This window comes from Carcharodon carcharias, chromosome 34 (assembly GCF_017639515.1).
Source record: "Carcharodon carcharias isolate sCarCar2 chromosome 34, sCarCar2.pri, whole genome shotgun sequence".
NCBI lineage: Eukaryota > Metazoa > Chordata > Chondrichthyes > Lamniformes > Lamnidae > Carcharodon > Carcharodon carcharias.
The window spans coordinates 8,013,163-8,036,636 of NC_054500.1; the positions used below are offsets into that span (position 1 = coordinate 8,013,163).

Below are 23,474 nucleotides of genomic sequence, written 5' to 3' on the forward strand. Positions count from 1 at the left end.
AGGGCTGGATTTTATGCCCCCCCCTCCCCCACAAAACTGGGTGTGTATTCAGAATTGTTGTTGTGGCGGGGGGGGGGGGGGTGCAAGTAAGGGGGGTGGTTAGCCCACACTTCCTACCCACCCCCATAACACGGTGGGTGAGCAGGTGACAAAATCAGCAGCCCGCCCCACCATTTTAAAATAAATAATTAAGGGCCGATTGAATTTGTTAACAAGCCAATTGACCCAGATAATATGGCCCAGTTCCTCTGCCCCTGTGGTGGCCTAAACAACTATAGGGAGCCCACTCAGTATTGAAAGGGTTAATGGAGAAATTGAATTAAATGCTTAGGCCTAAGAGAAAAATGCTGCAACCTCGAAGAACAATACCATCTTGTCTGACCACTGTTGTAGGATGAGCCCTGAGACATCCCATGTCTCTCTCTCGGGCCGAACGTAATCAAAATTGTGATAACCAAATTATAAACAACTGCACCTGCTGTGATGGGAATGGAAATTAACTAAAACGTGGATCGGACAATTAACGTATGCAAATTAGCGGATTGAGATGTGCAAAATTTACTGATTGGTTGTAAAATGCTTTTAAGCAAGTGTTTTGCATATTCTGCTTGGAGACGGCACAATAGCTCTCGCTGTATTGTTCTCCCTTGTGAACAAGTAATAAATGGGGTTTCCATGTATTAATGATGCCTCAGTGTGATTAATCTTCGACACCCCAGCGTTGATGGCCATGCCTATGCTGCATTAGGCCCCAGGCTCTGGAATTCCCTCCCTAAACCTGTCCATACCTCTCACCTCTTTTAAGGTGGCCTGACAAAGCTTTTGATCACCTGTCCTAACATCCTCGTACACTGTATAGTAGCAGCGTGAAATGGCTTGCCTAACCTCTTGTTCAAATTTTTTGAAGTGTTTCACATTGCTGCTGTACAGTGGCCCATGTGAGTAGTATTTTCCACTAATGGGATTCTGCCATCAGCTCAAAAAAACATTCTGCCTACCACACAGTTCAGCAACGTCGTGTATCAAATTCGGGGCTGGCGCGTAGACCATACATTCCGGTGATTGGCTGATCGAATCAAACAGCAAGTTGGTTGTTCATAACAGGCAGAGTATAGACCTTACTCAACCAGCCCACGCTTGCCAAGCCCCAAACGAAACATCTACTGTTAGGTGTGATTCCGTGATTGGATAGCACTTACTGAACAATCCTGAGTGCACTAATAGCTACACTAACAACCAATTTAAGATGATCTATTGAGCTTGCAACATGGCTCATTTATGCTTGCCAGAAGTGACATACAATCATACGCAGGGACCCATTCTCTGCAAACAAAAGGAATATATTCAAGTCTTGAGCTTTTTTTTGAATTACCTAGGAACTTGGGGAGCCTATAGTTGCCATTGCTTTCTCCATGGTAATGCCTTGACCAATCAGAATCAACTTGCCAACCAATCAACACCCTTTTTTCCTGTAGGATAAATTGTTGTGGTGGTTTGAAATTTGACATTCTTGCATTTGTCCTGTTGAGTGCAAGATGAAAAGCTACCGCAACATGTCTTTTTTTAAAAAAAAGAAATCTTAATTCCTTCAGTAAATAAATGGGATTTAAGTCACATGATTGCATGGTTTAAAACAAAAGAATGTTTATTATTTAAAAGGCAAACAAAACAAACGCTAAAAACTATCTTAGGTAATCACCTATACAAATTACACATTAAATAGCAGATATAACTTAAGACAGACTGGGCTGTCTACATGTCACCAATCCCAGTCAAAATCCTTCAAAACTCTGTCTTCCTCACAAAGAATTTCAGCTCCTGTTTGCTTAGGATTTAATCTGATCCACAGCTGACAGCTGCGCACAACCAACCAGAGTTCCACAGGCATGATCTTGACCAAAAATGGCACACATCTGCAGAAGATCTTCAATTCTGCATACAGCGGTCTGGATGGTGTAGATCCACCAATGTTATCTTCACGTAACAGAAACAGCTGCAGAAGCTGTATCTTTGCTTTGTCTCAACTTCTGGGTCTGGCCTCTGTTTTCTTCAGCCTGCCTGTACTGCACTACTGGAATCATCATCTACAGATGGTTCTGTGCCCAGTTATATGTTTCAGCCAGTTTCTGTCTCCCCAGAAGTTTTGTTTCCATTCTCAGTTTCAGTCTTAGTTTCACTAGAAATTAGAAGGGTCAGTTTCCTTTCTCAGTTTCCCTTTGCAGTTAGTCTCGGTCTCAAAAAATAAAAACTTTGAAGCCACAGATTCCAAAAAACTGTCTAACACAATTCAACCTGAGCAAACCTGGTGGGTTGATACATGGTTTAATTTTCTTTTGCTGAAATGTTCTCTAGTTATCTTCTCTGTAAGTGTAAAAAGCATTTCAATCCCTGTCAAGGGGAAGCATCTCACCTCATCATAGACTCTACCCAGACCTGTGATCAGTGTCTCACTTTTATCTTGCAGTTCTCATCTTTTCTTGATGTTTGTGCGATTTAAGCAGACAGGCTGCACAAAGGTTATGAAACAATGGTCATTTATTCCACTGGCAAAGTGATATCAACCTTCAAGGGAAAGCGTAACTCTAAGAAACAGAACTATTTATAGAGAATATTCAGTGCTGATGCTCCAGAGCTCTGTCCTATTCAGGGCCTTGGCTCCTCCACACATTCACTCACCAGGCCTGTTTAGGCCTTGTTCTGTGCCCAGCTCCTGATTGCAGTCCTGTTCTCTTATTCTCTCTCTCATGAGGCTTCTGGACTCAGGGGTGCTGCTTAGTCAGTTTGACTAGGTTTCCAATTTCCTTCCTTGGCTCTTTGGCCACCCTCAGGGGATTCAAGCTGCCCTTGGATCCTGCCACACTGTTACTCACAAGTCCTGGCTTCATCCTGGCTGCTTTCTACCTCACCTCATGGTATCTGGCTCCGCCTCTCAGCTTGCCAAAGACGCTGACTCTTGCAGGGAGGAGCCCACAGGGGGCAACCAATTCCCCTGCTCTAAGATAAGAGCAAAACACTGTGGATGCTGGAAATCTAGAACAAAAACAAAAATACCTGGAAAAACTCAACAGGTCTGACAGCATCAACAGAGAGGGATACAGTTGACATTTCGAGTCTGTATGACCCTTCATCAGCACATCTTCCCTTCACCAACACCCCCCTCCCCCCCCCCCCCACCACCCCCCAGCAGAATTCTGCAAGGATTGTTCCCTCCGGGACACCCTGGTCCACTCCTCCATCACCCCCTACACCTCAACCCCCTCCCATGGCACCTTCCCATGCAACCACAGAAGGTGCAACACCTGCCCCTTTACTTCCCCTCTCCTCACCGTCCAAGGGCCCAAACACTCCCTTCAAGTGAAGCAGTATTTCACTTGCACTTCCCTCAATTTAGTCTACTGCATTCGCTGCTCCCAGTGCGGTCTCCTCTACATTGGAGAGACCAAACGCAGACTGGGTGACCGCTTTGCAGAACACCTTCGGTCTGTCCGCAAGCATGACCCAGACCTCCCTGTCGCTTGCCATTTCAACACACCACCCTGCTCTCATGCCCACATGTCCGTCCTTGGCCTGCTGCATTGTTCCAGTGAAGCTCAACGCAAACTGGAGTAACAGCACCTCATCTTCCGACTAGGCACTTTACAGTCTTCCAGACTTAATATCGAGGTCAACAATTTCAGATCATGAACTCTCTCCTCAATCCCCACCCCATTTCCAATCCCCCCTTTTCCAATAATTTATTATTTTCTTACACTATATTTTTTTCTTTTCCCTCCTATTTTAAAATTTATTTTGATCTATTGTTTCATCTCCACCTTTTAGCCAATTTCGATCCCTTCCCCCCACTCCACCCCTGGGGCCATCTGCCACTAACTTGTCCTGCTTGCTACCCTTAATGTCCCCATTAGCACATCCGTTAGATAATATCACCACTGTCAACACCCCTTTGTCCTTTTGGCTATGACATCTTTGGCAATCTCTTCTTGGCCTCCACCTTTCACTGGCCCCCTATCGAGCTCTCCTGTCCCATCCTCTTCTACCAGCTTATATTTCATTTCATTTCTATATGTCTTAGTTCTGATGAAGGGTCATATGGACTTGAAACGTCAACTGTATCCCTCTCCACAGATGCTGTCAGACCTGCTGGGTTTTTCCAGATATTTTTGCTTTTGTTCTCAATGCCCCTGCTCGGTGATGTCCCCCAACATCAGCACCTGCTCCTGGAGGTCCCACTACATTTGGTTAAAGTATCTTTGAATACTCATGACCTGCTTTTGCATTGCTCTCACAATAGAGTCTCACAATAAAGTCTGTGGGATTCTTTCATATAAAGAGCTCATTCTCCACATGTCCCTGCTGGCATGAGCATCTGTTCCATAAAATTTCAATGCCTGGTTCCTCAGGTTGAATCCTGTCGGTCTAGTCCTGATCCTATTGTGTCGTTCTCACCTGCACCTATTGCACATTGTTTGTGAACCCCTCAGCTCAACTGTTCTTCAGTCTTTGATTTTGTAATGAAGTCTCATTTGGACCTGGTTGATGAGGACAACCTGAGATTGGAATAAGATTTTGTGAAGGCGATACTTTCATGCAGCAGATGGTGGATGAGTTGTAATTGGTGAAGGGTATAACTCCAGACTTGTGCTTAGGGCAGGTGGCAACAAGGGAGATGTTGTGGGATATTGACATATTCATTTCTTGGTCGAGCTTCTGTGGTTACGCAGTGTCATGAGAGCACTGTGAAGAAACTGAAAACATGAATGTTGCAGGCTTTGGAAGAAAGCTGGCTGGCAATTATAGTATTTAAATAAGAAGAGATTGCACCACCATCATGAGGACTTGTATTAACATATTGCATTGCAATCACACATCAAACACATCTGCTGTTCTGCAGATTTTGAAAAAAAGAACAAAGCTAAAAGAGGAGAAAGAGCACTTTAGGCTCAAACCCTTTCATCTGAAGCAGCCTACAAGGAGATTTGAACCATAGAAGAACCAATATTCAGTTCAAATCCCCAAGGTTAATCAACATGCAACACCAGGTCACTATAATTCTGCACGCTTTGACTATCTCTCATTGCCCTAGTCAATTTACCAAGGAACCAAAATTATGACCTGACAGAACATTGTGGAGCATGTTGAGTGCTAGATTTTGCTGATATCATGCTAGTGTCTGGGTTGCGCAATGGGTTCATGAGCCTTATATTCAGTAGCCCAAATCCCCTGACCACCATATTCAAATATTGCAGCCAGAGGAGACAGGCTGAGGACTAAGGAGTTGGTCTTGGAATACGGCCGCCAATTTGTGCACAGCAAGATTCCACAAACAGCAATATGGGGGAGAATTTTCTCCCCATTCTGCAGGCTGGGCGGGAGCGGGCACGGATAGGTGAGCAGGCGATCACCGCCCATGATCGGCTGTGCGCCATTTTACACGGGTGGGCCAATTAAGGCCCGCCCAGCGTGACGCATACCCAGAAGTGCTCAGCGCTCACTGTGCGGGTGGGGGTAAGAGAGTGTGTCAGGGTCTGCACTCTTTCACGCATGTGCACAGAGCTGCCTCAGGGAGATTAATTTCATTTTGAAAACTAGGAAAAGATAAGTAAAAATTCAGACATGTCCCCTCATGTGGCAGCGTCACATGAGCTGGGGCATGTCAATGAATTCTAGTAAAAATTTGTTTAATTTGTAAACCCTTCATGAAGCCTCATCCCGCCCGTGGATGAGGTTTCATAAGAAATACGAAGGCCGCCTGGGCTCTTACTCTGCCCGCCGGCCTTAAGTTTGGACGGGCAGCCCAGACAATCAGTTTAATTAGTTGTTGGATGGCCTTAAATAGGCTTTTGACAGTTCAGCGGGTGTGCAGCTGACTCCGGTGCGCACCCGCCGAACTGAAGGTCGGAATGACGCGCGGTGACATTGGGACACACACCTGATATCAGCTTGCATCATTTTATGCGTCAGTGAGTGGGGCCCACCCCCGAACACCAACCACAAGATTCAGGTCATGACAATAAGCAGATAATCTGCTTTCAGTAATGTTGACTGAGTGATAAATATTGGCCAGGACATTGGGGTTAACTCCTGTGCTCTTCTTTAAAATAGTGGCATGGAGGGGTCTTTATACTCACCTGAGAGAGCAGAAGGGGCCTGGGTTTAATGCCTCATCCAAAATACAGCTCCAAGTACTGCTCCAGAGGGTCAGCCTACATTTTGTTCTCAACATCCACATGGGGGGGTGGGGGGGTTGAAACCATAAATCTGACTCAAGGAGCAAGAGTACTACCCACTGAACCAGGACTCACACCTACATATTGATAAAGAAAAACTCCTTTGGTGGCTTTTGCAGGCCAATGGTTTGACTGTGGCACTATTATCATCATAGGTGTGCAGTCCAGGGCTTTGGGAAGGCACCAAAAACAACAACTCCTCTGTAGCTCCACACTGCTATGTAAATGGTTAATCCCATAACCTCGCTGGCTAGTGTACCAGTCAGATTGATGCTATAGCAAAGTTATACTCAAAATGTTTCTGCTGGGCAGAATAGAAAGAATTTTATGCCCTATCTCTCCTTAAGTTATCAGAAGAAATCAATTTTCCACCTTAGTGTGATGGTATTTTTGATTGGCTGGTGTGAGAGGGGCTTTTTGTCACTGAGTGGAACTATAAGAATCTTGTGAAACTATAGAAATACAGAAATGGTTGTTGACATCTGTCATAATGCTTAATGGCAATCTTAAATCATGATTCTGCTCTCTCTGAATTACTTCAGATGGGTTGGGATGCTTTTAACCTGCGGAGGAAGACATTTCCCTGGGGCTCCTAACATCTTTGAGAGCTGTAGTTTGGAATCCATCAATGTACTAATTTGCAAAAGTCTAACACCAATTGCAATGGTGCCATGGCTCTGGATAGAGACTTTGAAACTAACTCATGGCCAAGGCTCTGTTACACTGCTTTTTGTACAAACTATAACCAAAAGAAACTGGGCAAAACTGACTGTGATGAGTGAAAAGTTATCAGACAGCACAAATATTAGCTGGTCAGTTGCCATCTTCACATGAAAGCTTGCCGGTAACAGTGTTTGAAAATTTCTCTCGTTATTCTCCTTGATGCTGATAAGCAGAGAACCTTGAGAGGTACCTATCTTCTGAAAGCAAAGACATGTTAGGCTGGATTCACTCCATCATATTGGTCACATACCTAGATTGAGCAATGAAGAGAATCACCTTAAAGTCAGCTTGGCAGAGACACTGCTGCAGTACAAACACGTTCTGAATAGCCAGTATGTCACTGCCTTGTTTTTCTCCATATTTCTGCTGACCTTGATTGCAGCAAATGGTGATGGCCCCTTTACCTTTCATTAGTGCGTGCTTTTCTGGGAATCTAGAACTTGTAGTTGTGAGTAAAAGATCCCTTGGCACTATCGGACGAAGGCTAGAGGGGCAATCGGGGTATCCTGACCAATATGTCACTCTCTCATCCAACATCACTAAATCACTTTATCTGGTCATTATTACATTGCTGTCTGTGTAACCTAGCTCTGCGCATATTGGCTGCTTTATTTCCTACATTAGTGACTACCCAGAAGGATAAGACAGTAAAAACTGGGAAATGAGAATACTGGTCCGAACTGGACTTGTATACCTTAAAATGGAACACCAGGAAAAACTGGGAAATGAGAATACTGGACCGAACTGGACTTGTATACCTTAAAATGGAACACCAGGAAAAACTGGGAAATAAGAGTACTGGTCTGAACTGGTCTTGTATACCTTAAAATGGAACACCAAGAAAAACTGGGAAATAAGAGTACTGGTCTGAACTGGTCTTGTATACCTTAAAATGGAACACCAGGAAAAACTGGGAAATAAGAGTACTGGTCTGAACTATTTTTTTCTTTCTGGGTACACTTCACAAGAAAGTACATCATAAGTAATAAAGTGCTTCAGGATATGCGGAGGTCAGGAATTCTACTGTATAAATGCAAGATTTGCTTTATTGGCTCTTGGCCTCATCATAATCTTGAACCAGCTGTGGCTGAGGTGGGGGGAGCTACCCCCAGGACCCTGTTAATGTCTTTGCGAAGCCAACTAGACAAACTGTACAGCCCAGATTGACCTTCCCTTCAGTTTCAGAGCAAATAAGTCTGGTCTACGCTTAGGTACTTTCCTGCACGGACACAGCTGGTTTCTCAGTGGGTGGGCACCAACCTGTTGCTGCCCTCCAGTAAAACTGTATAACGCACAGCACAAATCTTCATACTGTTAAGCAGAATTAAAAGGATTTTTAACACTTTTGAGTTACATCTCCAAATAGCATCAATGCACATAAGGTATAAATCTATTTTTCCCCTTTGCTCAGCTGTTTCCTGATTTGTAAATAAAAAAAAACCGGGTTGGATTAGCATGATGTGCATGTTCAAAAATGCAGCAAAGGCTGTGAGCACTGTTGCTATTGGAAAGATTCTGGACAGCTCTACGTTCCCATAACCTACATAGAGCACTCTTCAATTGGCTGTGACCCTTCAGTTTTCTGAAGCTTTTGTATGGTTAACTCTTTTACTTATGCTGCTGCCTTGACTTCAATGGTGTAGAGAATCAGGCAGGACACAAACTGGGCGGCTGATTCACTATCAGCATTTAATACGGAGGCAATCCCCCCCCTCCCACTGGCTGGGAAGTCAGGGGTAAGCCCACCTCCGCCGGCCCTGGGAGCCACGGCCTGATTTTATGGTCCTCGGGTAATTAGTTGCCTGAAGTCGGGGCTTTCGCCTCTGTGAGGCAGGGTGTCTCGTCCCTGCCAATTAGAGAGCCGGCAGCGCTTCGGTCCCAGCAGCTCCACTGGTGAGGAGGCAATCCAGGGGATGGGGGGCAGTTCTTTAAGGCGGGTCAGCAGGAATAGCAGCGAACCATCCTTCCCAGTTCCACCAGAGCTGACTGTCAGGTTGCCAGGATTTACCTGGTGGCCTCATCACTTGGTGTAGGCTCCCCTGCTGCTGGTAAAATACCAGTGGCAGCAGGAAGATGACATTAAGTGGCCATTAATTAGCAATTTAAGGGTCTCAGTTGGCCCGAAGGTGGATGGGCCTTTGCCACCTATTGTGCCGCTGGCCCCTCATGCCATCCCACTGGATTTTACGCCATGCTCCCCCACCAGTCCATTACTGTGATGGGCACAAAACTCTGGTCACTGGGGTCTGAGCATCGCTGCCAAGGCTGGCATTTATTGCCCATTTCTAGTTGCTTTTGAGAAGGTGGTGGTGGGTGACCTTCTTGAACTGATGCAGTGTGCGCGCGCGTGTGTTGGGGGGGGGGGGTAATGGTGCTCCCACAGTGCTGTTAGGTATGGAGTCCCAGAACAGCGAGATGTGTTCAAGTCAAAATTGAGAGAGATATAGGAGGTGGACTTGGCAATGGTGATGGAGGCTGCGAGTGTGCGAGGCACTGTCGAAGAAAGGTTATGCACCACTGTTGAGGATCAATTTCACCCTGGGTGAGTTTCCTGTAAAGTTAACAGGAGTCTTTCTGGGACGGAACAGGTACAAGTTCACAAATAGGTTCTGCCTTTGTCTTACATTTAGAAAATCGTGTAATTATGAGAGACTGTAATACGAAAAATAGTTTGCAGAGTTAAACCAGTTTATTTAGAAGTGTGTGGCATTGTAACACTGCTTTGAGCTGTAAATCTGCTTCACAGGAGTCTGTCAGTGCACTAGTTCCTCCAAAAATCTCAAATCAAGGTAAAACAAAACTGCTTGACATGAATTACAGATCTTTGCTTAATCAAACTGAACAGTTAAAGCTCTTTCACCATCATAAGGCGTATTTGCAGCCCTGATTATTTTCCCTCTTTAAACAGCTGAACAATGAATGACTAGCAAACTATTTTTATTTGTGTAAGTGGAGACAGGAACTAAGATGGTTTGCCCGGAGTTAAACTTTTTATGGGTTATAACTGGTGCAGACATTCAAGTAAGTTGAATTTTATTTGTCAACTTAGATCCAATCAAATAATTAGATTTGTTGAACTTTGCTACAATTCTGGAAAAGCATCCTACTTTATTTTAATATTTTTCAGAGCCAACTGGCTGAAGAATTGAACCTGAACACTATATGGGAAAGGCAATCGACGGAAGCTTTAACCTTATTTGTGACGTGCGTTAACTTCAGCTAGTTTGCATTTGAATTTTCCTATAATCAACAGTTTTCAGCATATAAATGCTTCTCTCTTCAATAAAAAAAAATCTTTTAATTGGATTTGTGTGAATATGCTGTTTGAGGTATGTATTCATCTGTTGTGTTCCTGGATAGCTTTAACCTTTAGAGAGGAACATTCAAGAGGGATTCACAAATGTTCAATTCTAAGTAGAGACATCATTTGGAAAAAAAAAACCTGCATTCCTATCCTTGCAGAAAAGTCAGTTTGAATGAAAATTGCAAACCAAGCTGGGCTTCTAAGTGCTATACCTATCATCTCTTCCAAAATAATGAGGAGAAAGGAAACTTTGCAACCATTTCTGAAAGCTGTACCTATTCTGGTAGCAGGCTGCTCAATAATTCATTTACACTCAGCTCCTCTTATACACAAGATGGATCTGTCAATAACTTTCATTAAAGAGATCATAAACTTAGAAAAGGTACAAGTAGCAGTTTGAGTCGACACAATAGCAAATTAAATAAATACTTTAAAGATACCTCCACAAAGTGAATTAATTTAATTACAATAATTACTTCAGCTTAAAAATTTTCAGGAATCTGATGTATCTTTGGAGAGCACATTTTTAAAATCTACTTAAAAGTACATTCTGGTCTCCATTTGTACGAACCTTTACTACCAGCTTTGGTATCCATGTATTCATTATAAAAATGTGCTCAGGGCATTGTAGAAAAAAAAACATGCCCAAGTGAGAGTATTTGGGTCTTGAGTTTAAGATATCTGATCATTTCTGGTTTCTGAAACACATTGCCTGCTCTAATTAGCATGTCTTTTGATGACAATAGTTAGGTCTTGGGAACTCACACCAAAAAACACTACGATCAGTAATATTGCAAGTACAATACGACTGCTTGAACTCAAATGGTTATTTCAGTGATTAGGACTGAAATAATGGTTGAAAGTAGGATGCAGTTACAATGGTTCTAAGTAAACTACCAAAATTTGCGAAAAAGTGGCAGCCCCTTACCAGCACAACAGAAAAGATAAAAAGGCCTTCGTTCTGTATAACTTATAACAAGATAAGACTAAGGCACTTATTTTCAACCTTTCTCCCCATTCACAAAAAAGTTAGACAAAATATTTATCCAGGCTTTTCGATGTATACTAAAGTACAAATCTATACCAAGGCTCATTAACTGGTTTGAGTGTGCAAAAGCAGCATGTCCAGTTTATGTTTGCGATCAAGTCCGGTCCAGGTATTTTGTTTAGAAAAAAAACTGTATATGTAATAAAATCCACTTCAGGTATTTGTTCTTTTTACAAGCATTTGTCTCACAGCAAAAAGTGGCAACTCTCATTCCATAAACTTTAGCAAGGAACCAGGTAGAATTCATAGGTTGTTACAAGTGCAATATTCTGGCAGCTACTTTATCAGCTATAATGACTCCTTTATCCCAGCTGATCTTCATATTGTTTCCGGAAGCAGTCGCCAGCAGGGAAGAAATCCCAGCATCGTTCCTGGTACATCTTCCACACGTAGGATTCCTGCAACAAACAAGGATAAGGCTGGGTTAGCTTTTAGCTTACTCTGGAAACATGCATAGATAGATTTTCATGTGATGGTTTCCAGTGGATGGGAGATGGGGAGATGAGACTGCTGCCCTCCCGAGGCACATGTTCCACTTTCATGGTCATGTCTGAGTCGCATTTGTTGGAGAACTACTGGCACATTTGGAGTAGCTCACCGATTGGAGCAGGCAGGAAATCCGGTGGATTCCAGTGCGTGCAGGCAAGCTAAAAAACAAGTGGGAAAGCAATCCCATGGGATGGCCACGGAGGATCAGGAATTGGGGTGGATTTTTGTAGGGCCAGGAGCACACACTCTGCTCACTCAAATTTGCAGCCGGGTACTACTGAAGTCAAAGGGCCCTGATCTATGAGGGCTAATGCCGCTGTCACCTATTTTCAGCTGGGTGCCTGGACTGCCCATTTCAATGGGCCCACCAAAATGATGCAGGCCCAGGATGTGGTGGGAGTGGATGACAAGAGCTGCACTTCCACTCTGATCATCTTACTGTTCCACTGCCCTCAAAGGAGGGAATGAATTATTTTTATTATTGTTCTGGATGAGGAAGGTAACCCAGCCTATCTTAGTTCACCTACCAAGAAAGATCCTAACACCCAGCATTTCAGCTTCCAATTCTCTCAAAGGGAATCAGGGTTTTCATCCTCACTCATTTTGCTGGAAGTCTCCAGGTTGATTCCTTTTTTGTTTTAGAAGAATTTCCTGATATCTGCCTGCAATTTACATTATTCTGTTTGGGGTTTCTCACTTCCTATGTTCAATATTTAATTGAAATATTCCAGATATATCTTTTCCATTTTGTTAATCATTTTAAGAAGACACTTGTAACCTCACCTCCCAAGCGTCTGTTTCCAGCCAGAAAAGCCAAGGTTTGTTCAGGCTTTCCACATAACTCAGGCCTTTGACACTAAGGGGGGAAATTTTAACCCCTAGAAACCGATGGAGGAGGATTGAGCAGGACGTAAAAATTTTGAATACCTCAACCCAACCTATAACCTGCCCACTTATGGGTTTCATGGAGAGGGAATGAGGATGGGCAGTCAAATAGCTCCCAGGAGGCGGGTTGTCCATTTAAATATTCTAATAAGTGGGGTAGCCTCAAATATAACTTGCTTTACAGGTTTAACCATGGCCGGCCTTGTTTTCCAGGCCTCAGGAAACAGGTCAGCTCAACGGAGGCGAGGATACCTTTGGTGAAAAGGTAAATGTCTTTGCAGCACTGCTTGTGGGCCAAGACTGCTCTCTGGCTCCCACCCAACTCCCCTGGCCCTTCAAGCTTACCTCCTTCCCTGCGACTGGACCCCACCCCATCCGAGGGCCCAGGGCTTGGCAACTGAACAACACCATCACTGCACCCACCCCATCCTGCTCCAACAGTCACACTAGCAGTTACAGGCTCCATACCTGCAACTACTCCTCTGATCGGCATTGGTGTGCTCTCTGCCTTACTGGAAGCCATGCCTGTTAATCAGGCTAAGATAAATAACATAGATGTATGTAAGGGGATTGAGACAAGCATATGGGGTAGAATGGTCAGAGGATAATGCTGATAGAGTTAGATAAGGAAGGATGGGAACAGGCTTGAGTGGTGTGAATGCTAGCGTGGATCTGTGGAGCTGAATGGCCTGTTTCTATGCCATATAGTCCATGTAACTTCAAACACTGTAGAGCAAACGGTGACTTTGAATTATCAGCAATAGACATTGGGCAGAAATTTTTGCTCGGCGGGCAGGCACACACCTGACCCGCTCAAGCGTGAAATGATGCCTGTTGACGTCAGCTGAGTGTGCCAACGTCAATGTGCAGTCGTGCGATAGTTCGGTCAGCAGGCGCGTGCCTGGGGTCAGCAGCGCTCCCACTGACAATTAAAAGGCCTGTTAAGGCCATTGAGTTATCAGTTAAGGTAAACTTTTCGGCTGCCCTAATGGCTAGGCAGGCAGGCAAAACGGCCTTTGCAATTTTTTGGAAGCCTCATCCATGGCCACCCCCCAAGGGCAAAATTCTGCCTATTATTTTTCACTTCTCTTAAAGGGAAACTCTCGTCTTAGAATTTAAGCATTTGCACATAATTATTGTTTAAAAAGATATTCAACCACCCTAAAGGAACTACTCAGAGCAAAAAACAGAATGTTTGTTCTTTTCAATGTAAACAGGTTGTCAGGCAATAAAGTAACTGCTACCTTCTCACAACTGCGAATTCTTCAGTTGGCATCAACATTTGTCACTGACAGAGCAGAGATAACAAGAGACAACACGGAACAAAATTTCATGGGGAGGTTGTGGTGTAGTGGTAATGTCATTAGGCTAGCAATGCAGAGGCCTAGACCAATGCTCTGGGGACATAGTGGGATTTGACTTTAATTTCAATTAATTTTTGAATTTAAATTCAATTAATAAAATATGGAATTGAAAGCTAGTCTCAGTGATATGAAACCATCGACAACGGTTGTAAAAACCCATCTGTGAAATCTGCCATCCTTACCCGGTCTGGCCTACATGTGGCCCCAGACCCACAATATGGCTGACTCTTAAGTGACCTCTGAAATGGCTCAGCAAGCCATTCAGTTCAAGGGCAATTCGGGATGGGCAACAAATGCTGGGCTTGTCAGTGACACTCATCCCATGAAAGAATTAAAAAAATCTCCACGAACATATATAACAGAGGATATCTTCATCTCAGACCTCCAACAAGGTACTGTCTGCAAATCACTCAGGGCTATCCATTATTGCCCATGTAAACCATGGAGCCATTTCATAACCCATAGTTGAAACTCGAGTGATTAGATCATCAAGGTAATCACCCACCAATGAGAAAAGGAAGCAGTGTCTTTGGAAAGAAACAGGCCAATCTTAATATTTACTTAGATAAAAGCAAAACACTGCGGATGCTGGAAATCTGAAACAAAAACAGAAAAAGCTGGAAAATCTCAGCATGACCCTGAAGAGTCATACGGACTCGAAACGTTAACTCTGTTTCTCTCTCCACAGATGCTGTCAGACCTGCTGAGTTTTTTCCAGCATTTTCTGTTTAGTTTAATATTTACTTAAATGAACTGCAATAAAATAATTAGACCTAAAATCAAAGTAAACCACTTCTGCTTCACTCCTGATAATGTTTTAAGCTTTTTTTTAAACAAGATGCAAGTATTTTATCTTCAAATTCAGTAAATCAATGAACAGGTTTCTTAAGTCCCAAGTGTTAAAATGGTGGAGGATTCACAATGTCAGTATCACAGAATCTTTACAGTGCAAGAGGAGGCCATCTGGCCCATCGAGCCTGCATTGACTCTCTGAAAGAGCATTCCCACCTAGCCCCACTCCCCTGCCTTTTATCCCCATAATTTTGCACATTCTCTCTTTTCAGGTAGCAATCCGATTCCCTTTTTGAATACCTCGATCGAATCTGCCTCCACCACCCTCTCCGGAGGTTTGTTCCAGACTCCAGCCACCCTCTGGGTGAAAAAAAACTTTCCTCACATCACATTTACTCCTTTTGCCAATTATTTTGAATCTGTGTCCTCCAGTTCTTGATGTTCTCTTGAGTGGGAACAGTTTCTCACTATTTACCCTGTCCATACCCCTCAGGATCTTGAATAATTCTATCAAGTCTCCTCTCAGCCTTCTTTTCTCCAAGGAAAACAGTCCCAACCTCTCCAGTCTATCCTCATAGCTACAGTTCTTCATCCCAGGAATCATTCTGTTAATCTCCTCTGTACCCTCTCCAATGCCTTCACAGCCTTCCTCATGTATGGTGATGGAAATACCCTCTTGATTTATAATAGTGAACCAGCCTATGGATTCTATTTCCTTATTGAGGCTATTTTCTTGTCATCAATTCAGTCTACCAACAATGTGACTGACTTAAAAAAGGTTTACATGGTAAATTTATGTAATTCTAAACACTTTTCGTAATTTTGACTGCATGCTCAAGTTTCAATATTTTTTATTATGATGGTTGTACCATGAGCAAGTACTTGGATATTAGCCAGGGTACCTACTGAGCTAATGAAAAATTTTCAAAACGCTTTCATTAATGAGGCCAAAGTGGTACCGGTGTAAACACTTCATGTTGCCTAGGTGAGGATAAACAACATACCTGACCCGTGTGCTCCGTTTCATCTTTATTAATCAGATACATCAGGAAGAACCTGAAACAGAGAGATTACAAATGCAAAAAGTAATAAGATGATGAATCATGTTGCATCCACAGCATGTACTAGCCGTACAGCTGAGGAGAAATCTGTGCAGCTTGAAACAACAGCTATCGGAAGCTGTTTCCTGGAGGTCATTACCTAGAGTACCACATTCACATATCTAGGCCCCAGTGTCTACTATGATGCTGATGAAGCTCTACACCTGCTATTGAAGGCACAATGGAGTGGGGGATATGGAGCATGTTTGTGCTGCGGTAGAAAGTCTGTCTGTGCTGTGGGCAGCAGAATTGTGCTATTGGACTCAAACACCTTATACTGAGTTTGGCTGCTCCTTGTGCTGACTGGAAGTAGTTCCTGCTGCCTGTGGTTTCCCAAGTAGGGGCGGACACCTGCTTCCAACAATCTAACCTATTGTTAACCTTTCCCCTCTTTGTAGGGGATTTAAAATATTACAGGTATTCCAACTCAGCGATTTCCTGCTCTCACTCTCCAGTTGGACCTACTTTTCCCCGATGCATGCCTTGCCTGAGAGGATAAGCTGGTAACATGCTAACCGGCGTCTGCCAGTGTGCAGACACTGGGTGACAATGATGCATATTGACTCACTGTCTGATCTTCCCTTCACATGGGAAGTATCCCACCTCTGCTAGGCATGTCTGCCTGTTAACTCCCCAATCTTAATTAAGCCTTTATGTGGAACCATATCTAAGGTTTAGAAACGCAATATGCTGAACCACCACATGGAGGCTGTCTCAAATATGAAGCAATGCATTGCTGAAAATTATTTTAGATTACTATAGTCTAGAAATTCTTCTTGGCAAATGAGAGTCCACATGACATTTCTCTTTGGATTGTTGAAAAACAGGAGTTATTATCTTCATTTTAAATGGGACAGTCTCATCTAAAATAATGGACAAAAGAATGCTGGGGTTATTCCACAATCCTAATGGGAAGCCAAACTTACAGGGATCGATTAGATACAGTGCTAAAACACTGTAGTGCTGATTCTATGATCTGTGCTCCTCCTCACTGACAGCATGGAACTGCAGAATTACCCTGTCAGACAAAGCACTTAACTGTTTTTATACTGGTATTTAAAACCGTGTCCGTTCATTTTTTTCTTGACAACCTCTAAATACACCAGAAAAGCTTTTACACTGTTTCCAGTGCTTGAGGGTCTAGGGAAGGGGACAGAAGCAAGAATAAACGCAAGAGATTTTGAACAGAGAGCAGGAGAACTTTTTTTAAACATGGAGGTTTGTGAGAATTTGTAAAGCACTGCCGGAGCTCATGATTGATGTAGAGATCATATCAACTTTTAAAAATAGGTAGTTCAAGGAAAGCAGAATAAAAAAGGAGTAAGGAATGGGGTAGGCACATTGGATTAGGACAAATGTTTCAGTGCAGAATAAACAACATGGACTGGTTGAATAAAATAGTCTTTTTCTGTTAAGTTACAAAAAATTATATAGAAATAACATATTTCCCTATAATGATGTTGCATTAAAACAATGTTTAACATTGCGGCCCATGCAGACTAGAGGTATTTGCTAAGCTGACTTCTTACATGTAATTTGCTAAGTTGTGTTCCTCCAAAGTGTGTGTTTCAAACCCGTGCGGTGTTGTGTCGAAGTAGTCACTGCCAATTCCACAAATGAAGCATTTGGTCTGTGAAGGCAACCAGAGACAAAGAAATGGTTATCAAAGCAACAGTACAGCACTAGATATCAATCATTATCACACAACAATCTCACACCACGTACTAAAAGAAATGGATCATCAAAGTTAATAGAATTCTTTTTAAGGGTTTAGGGTTAATGTGAGGTTGAAAAGCAAACAGATGAAGGAATACACACAGACTCATACAATACAGGGATCATTTTGCAAGGCTCTCCTGTTGGTGTGAAGTTCCACCAGCAACAGGAAAACCAGGGATATACCTTATAAGCTTAATACCATAGCTCCAATTCCCCAACTTAGGCTTTCAACTAGCATGGCTTTACACTAGCAGAATTACTCCTTATATTGCAGCAATGCCCACAGTAAAGAAAGTCAGAAATAGCAACAGCCAATTATGGAAAATAAGCAAAAGAAAGAGTTTTTTTTTGAACATAGAAAAGAGGTTATATATTTTGAAGAACACTAAATCATTCAGCATAGAGAAGATTTTCCTGTCCTTTCTGTTAATAGTATGCTAATTATATTGTTGGGATGCACAGGTGATGGGTATTGTTTAATTAAGTACTTTGAGTATATGTAAATAGGGGATAGCCGGGACACTGGGTTTTGTGGGAGAAGAGCTGAGACTAAACAAAGTCAATAAACTCTCTTTACAAAGTAAAGCTGTGTGTCTTGGTTCTGCTTCACTAACCAGCTTGAATCCTGTCAACACTTTCTTGACAGGAATTAAGAGAAGAAGCATGTAAGGTCGGGATTCCACACCCATGAGTAAAGCTGCATCACATGCTGAGGCTTAATCTGGGTGAGGATAGTATGTACCTGCCTGGCAAAGGTAGGAACATTTGAAACCCACAAGTGACAAGTGACATCACAACACATTTTGTGCTATTTCCAGCAAGTTACATTGGGTGGATGCCTGTCCATTAAACTGGCTAGCAGTGGGACTGTGCCTTCAGATCCTCAGGTGGGTAAATTTCATAGCCCTTTGGTGCAGAAAAATTGGATTTTCTGGAGGCTGTTTTTGCTCACTTTATGCCATTGCAGATCTTTTAAGGTTTATAGCACCTTACAACTTTCTGATTTAGATTGTGGAGATCCTCCTGCCAGACATAACAAGCTTGGCTGTACTAACTCTCTGATGCAGTTATTCAATATGAGTCAGAGATAAAACACTTTTTAGCTCGGTGGGCGTCTGCCCGCCCGACCCAACCGAGCCTAAAAAGACATGCGATGATGTTGGGTGAGCATCCCAACGTCATTGCGCATTCACGCAATATTTTGGTCAGCAGGCACTGCCGAAATCGGCAGCACACCCGCCGCCAATTAAAAGGCCTATTAAGGCCATTAAAGGAGGTAATTAGAAGAAATTTTTCGCTGCCCTTCCAACTTTACATTATTTTTGGAAACCTCATCCACAGGTGGGATGAGGTTTCCAACATCAAATAAGAATAAAATAAAAATTTTAAAATGTATTTTATAACATGTCCCTGCTCATGCGACAGAGTCACATGAGGGGATATGTTTTATAACATTTATAAGATCCTTATTTTCTATTTTGAAAACTGTTCATCTTCCTGATGCAGCTCTGTGCCTCATGGAGATTTTCAAGCGTGCTCTCGTGCGCATGAAAGAAGTTTGCGCTCGGCCTCCACCAAACCCCCACACAGGCAGGGCTGAGCGCTGCTGCTGCTTGCATTTCACGCTGGGTGGGCCTTAACTGGCCCGCCAGCATGAAATCGCAGTCTGGTCCCGGTCATGGGCGGAAGTCGGCTTCCCAACCGCTCCCGCTCACCCCCGCTGAGCCCACCCGACAAGGGCAAAATTCTACGCCTGCGTTTTTATTTTGACTTCTTATAGTCAGATTTTTTTTTGAAGAAATTTTAACTCAATAAAATCATTTTACTTATTGATTTTCTTTGCTTCTCCTGACTACCATTCATCATTCGGGGGCTGATGTCCTCTCCCAGGCTTTTGTCACTCCTGGGGAATAATTTTCAATTTACCATTAGGGTGTAAACCTAGAGCTGCAGTTTGGACGCCACAAAAGGAAAAACACTATTTTCCGTTCCATTGCCAGCGCTGGTTTTATGCATTTGTCATTATTGAAGAAGAGAGAGACATGTTGTTGAAGCTTTCGTCTTTCCCTCTTCAGGACAAAGACAACAAGGGCAGGACAAAAAGCTCTGGCGACATGACTCTCTTTTCAACACTATTCAAGTTCTGTACTACAAACCACCATTTGAAATTTTCCTCTGTTCTTTAATAGAAACTCATTTTTTTCTGAAGAAAAAACATTTCTTCTCCTGACACACAGCAAAGGAAAAATAATTGTGGGCAGCCCCTTTCATAAAACCTCATTGTGCAAACAGTAAACTTTGCTATTGGGCCACCATTTTGCTTCTCATATCTATTTAATCTAACTAATCTCTGCCTGTTTTTATTTCTTAGAAAAATTATGGTTTCTTTATTACATGGATATCTAGATAGTAACTACTTTATCCTATTCCTACCTCCATGTCCTCTTTCACTTGCTCTTGCTGATCTCTCAATTCACCAAAGGCATCAATAATCAAACCTGAAGAAGAGAACAATTTCATACTGTTATTCCTTCACACAAAGTTCTAGTTAGCATTCACAGATAAACAAAAACCTATTTTTCTTTTTTTAAACAATCAAGTGAAAAACAAAAGCAAAACAGCTTACAATCATTTACAATCTGCACAATGAAATTATGATTTTTTTCTAAAATACTATAGTTCCGCAACATAAGTACTATTGTATATATTGAGGTAAGAAGCAGGCTGGTGTTCGTACCCTTCCCTCCCGCCAAATTGCTGCACTCCCAATGTCAGCTGTGCCTCGGCCAATTAGAGTTGACTTGTCAACCAATCAGCACCCTTTGCTCATGCAATGTAAATTGTTGCTCCCCTTGAAATTTGGCATTCTTGTGTTTGTCCTGATGAGTGCAAGATGAAAAGCTTCGACAGCATGTCTTCTTTTTTATCAATCCTCAGTACTGCTATGCAACTATTCGTTAATAATTCTTTAGCATTATTTGAAGAACAGCATGGGCAGAATTTCCCCCCGTCGGGGGAGAAGTTTAGGAGCAGGCACATGGAGGTGTGCCTCCAATCGGCAGCCCCTATTGGGGGCGTGCCACCATTTTATGTGGGTGGGCCAATTAAGGCATGTATGCGAAAGAGCACACTCATCACCCTGAGGCTAAGTGCTGCCTCAGGGAGATCAGCTTCTGTCTGAAAAAAATTTAAGAACAGAAGAAATAAATTTCTCTGACACGTGTCCTCATGTGACACTGTCACATGAGTTGGGACATGTCCATCATTTTCATTGGCAATTTTATTAAAAATTTAAAAACCTACATGAAATCTCATCCCGCCTGTGGATGAGATTTCACGCTTTTTCTGAAGCCCGCCAGGGCTCCTGGCCTGCCCGCCGACCTTAAGGTTGGACAGGCAGGTCCATTAATTACTTTAACTACTTTATCACTGGCCTCAGTTGGCCGTTGACACGTTGACGGGCGCACAGCTGATTCTGCTGAGCCTCCGCCGACCTGAAAATTGAGATGAGGTGGGGTGACGTCGGGAGTTCCGCCTAACGTCATTTTACGCATCGGCGAGCAGGCCCCACCCCTCCGATCGGGAAATCCTGGCTCATGAGTTCTTCAATCTCCAGGAAAATATTTTCTCTTCTACCCAAAACATCAAAATAGTAGGTTAACCTTTTAATCATCTCATTTTTGCTGGTGAGACATTGTTGGCACAGAATGGTTTATTTGCCTACATAGCAGCACTTGCACATTAAAATATTATGTGAAACTTTGATGTGTTTTGATGACGTGATGTTATTAGATAAATGGATGCAGCATCCAGCCTTTTGTAAATAGTCAGAGGTCTACAAAGTAGTTAAAATTGTAGAAAAGGTAAATCCAGAATGTTAATTTAAAGAAAATTCTGAGCATAGGACAAGAGGATACAGCTTCAAACTAGTAACAGGAAATGTTAGGACTGATATTGAGAAATTCTTCTTTCCCAGAATGAAAGGACAGTAAAAACTGGGAAATAAGAGTACTGGTCTGAACTGTTTTTTCCAGTTGCACAAGGAGTGACTAGCACTTGATCCACTGATCTAGTGAGCACAAAAGAATACAGGAGTGATGAAGAATTGATCGAAACTAGGATGCAAACGTTGATACCATTGTTGGACATCCCACTCCTAGATTTGCTGGATAACTTCAGAATCACTATTCATTTAGTCTGAGACTACATTTTCCCAATGATTTGTCCAGCAGTAAGCCTTGGGGCCATACCTTGGATGATAGCCAGGAGGATAACAATGACAAAGAAGAAGAAGGTAATGTCAAAGACAACACGGTAGAGCTCATATTCATCTCCAGCTGGGTCTTCAATCTCATCACCAATACCACCACCAGCTCGCACGCCCACATACATGTGGAAAAGGTAACACTATATATAGTAGAGAGACAGATGGCGGTTAGAACAGAAAAAATATCCTCCAGCTTATACACGCAACCAGTTTCACTGAGGTGCAAGTTTGACGACTGAAATTTCAAATCATCTCATTTTATGCACAGGTGTATAGGAATGACAAGTTTGTGTCACTTTCATTGAAATATCATACCTGACAATTCTGTCATTACCTGTTATAATACCTCCCAATTCACATTCCTGTTGAATAATAGCCACACAACACGAGAAGTCACAAAAAAATACATACTCAAGTAGTTTTGCTTCCACGGGTTTTCAGTATGAAAAAATACTCAGACAATCTGCCAAGCAAATCACCATAAAATAAAATAGTCCCTTATTGAAACTAAAAAGAAAATGATAAATCCTTTATGTGGACAATATTTAACAAGAAAAATCTAACCAAGATATACTCCTAGATACTGATTATATTATGAAATGGTTTGATTGAATTCCACTGTTCTATGATTGTCAGATTTCGGTCTACATGTATATCACACTAAATAATTTACTTGTGTGTCCTAAGTTGCAAAATCACCTGGCCTGGCTTTTGCAGGTAGCAAATGATCACCCAGGACTTATTTGTCTAGCTCTAGGTCGTATGCAAACAAATGGCACCTTGCCCTACATAAATGCTATACAGTTGGTACACAATACGTATGAAACAAGCCTACTGGTGCCAACTTTGACAATAAGCATCCTACAGGTTTGACTGCTGCACCCACTGCACCAGCACCTGCATACTTTCAGTTTAGTTTAGTATGCTTGTGTGTGTTTACAAACAATGCTTGAACTTTTGACCCAGCTGAGAGGCTTTTAGAAACAAGAAAGTCTTAAGGTTGCTGTGGAGAAAATTGCTGAGGGTGGAGCTATGCTTTAAAAAGAAAAGGTAGGTTTTATTTCGAAGAAAATAAGTAAGTGTAAGAGAAACTCCCTGGAGGCTGCAGACATTGTTGTGTTCAGTCAGAGAACTGGGTAGGACCAAGTAGCTCTGTAAAGAGAGGAGAAGACCAGCTATGGAATAGATGCCAAAGGTGTGTCTATGTGTGACTGGTGGGTTGTGGTATGTGGCCACCAGCGACAACTATACTTGGACCAGGGAGTCATATTGGTAGGTATAGCATAGATCTGAGCGGAGACCTGTATGGGCTGACCCAAAGGGAAAAAAAGGGATTTAATCCAGTGTATGAGTATGTTTAAAAACCTATGAGAGGGAAGGCCAAAGCAAAAAGATTAACCTGAGTTAAGGTAGTATTGTTTAGGATCATCCTCTTATTTGCTGATTGTACCTATTTAGTCATTACTGCTTGCATTTGTTTTGTTCAAGTTTCTACAGTAAAGATTCCTTTGGGGTTTCAATTTAATCCTGGCGCTTATTTCCTTACCCTTGATTCT

The 23,474-nt window shown here is 42.6% G+C and overlaps 1 protein-coding gene across 1 annotated transcript in view; it reads right to left on the reverse strand.

The window, feature by feature from the left end:
* Positions 1 to 9,624: 9,624 nt before the first annotated feature.
* Positions 9,625 to 23,474, reverse strand: part of LOC121272536 (ryanodine receptor 1-like) — a 467,552-nt gene continuing 453,702 nt past the window's right edge. Inside the window, exons 98-102 of the mRNA XM_041179156.1 lie at positions 21,902 to 22,058; positions 20,085 to 20,149; positions 17,462 to 17,562; positions 15,837 to 15,888; positions 9,625 to 11,700 (exon numbers count right to left, since the gene is read on the reverse strand). Coding sequence (XP_041035090.1) covers positions 11,605 to 11,700; positions 15,837 to 15,888; positions 17,462 to 17,562; positions 20,085 to 20,149; positions 21,902 to 22,058 — 471 coding nt within the window. The 3' untranslated portion in view covers positions 9,625 to 11,604. The remainder of the gene's footprint in view (positions 11,701 to 15,836; positions 15,889 to 17,461; positions 17,563 to 20,084; positions 20,150 to 21,901; positions 22,059 to 23,474) is intronic.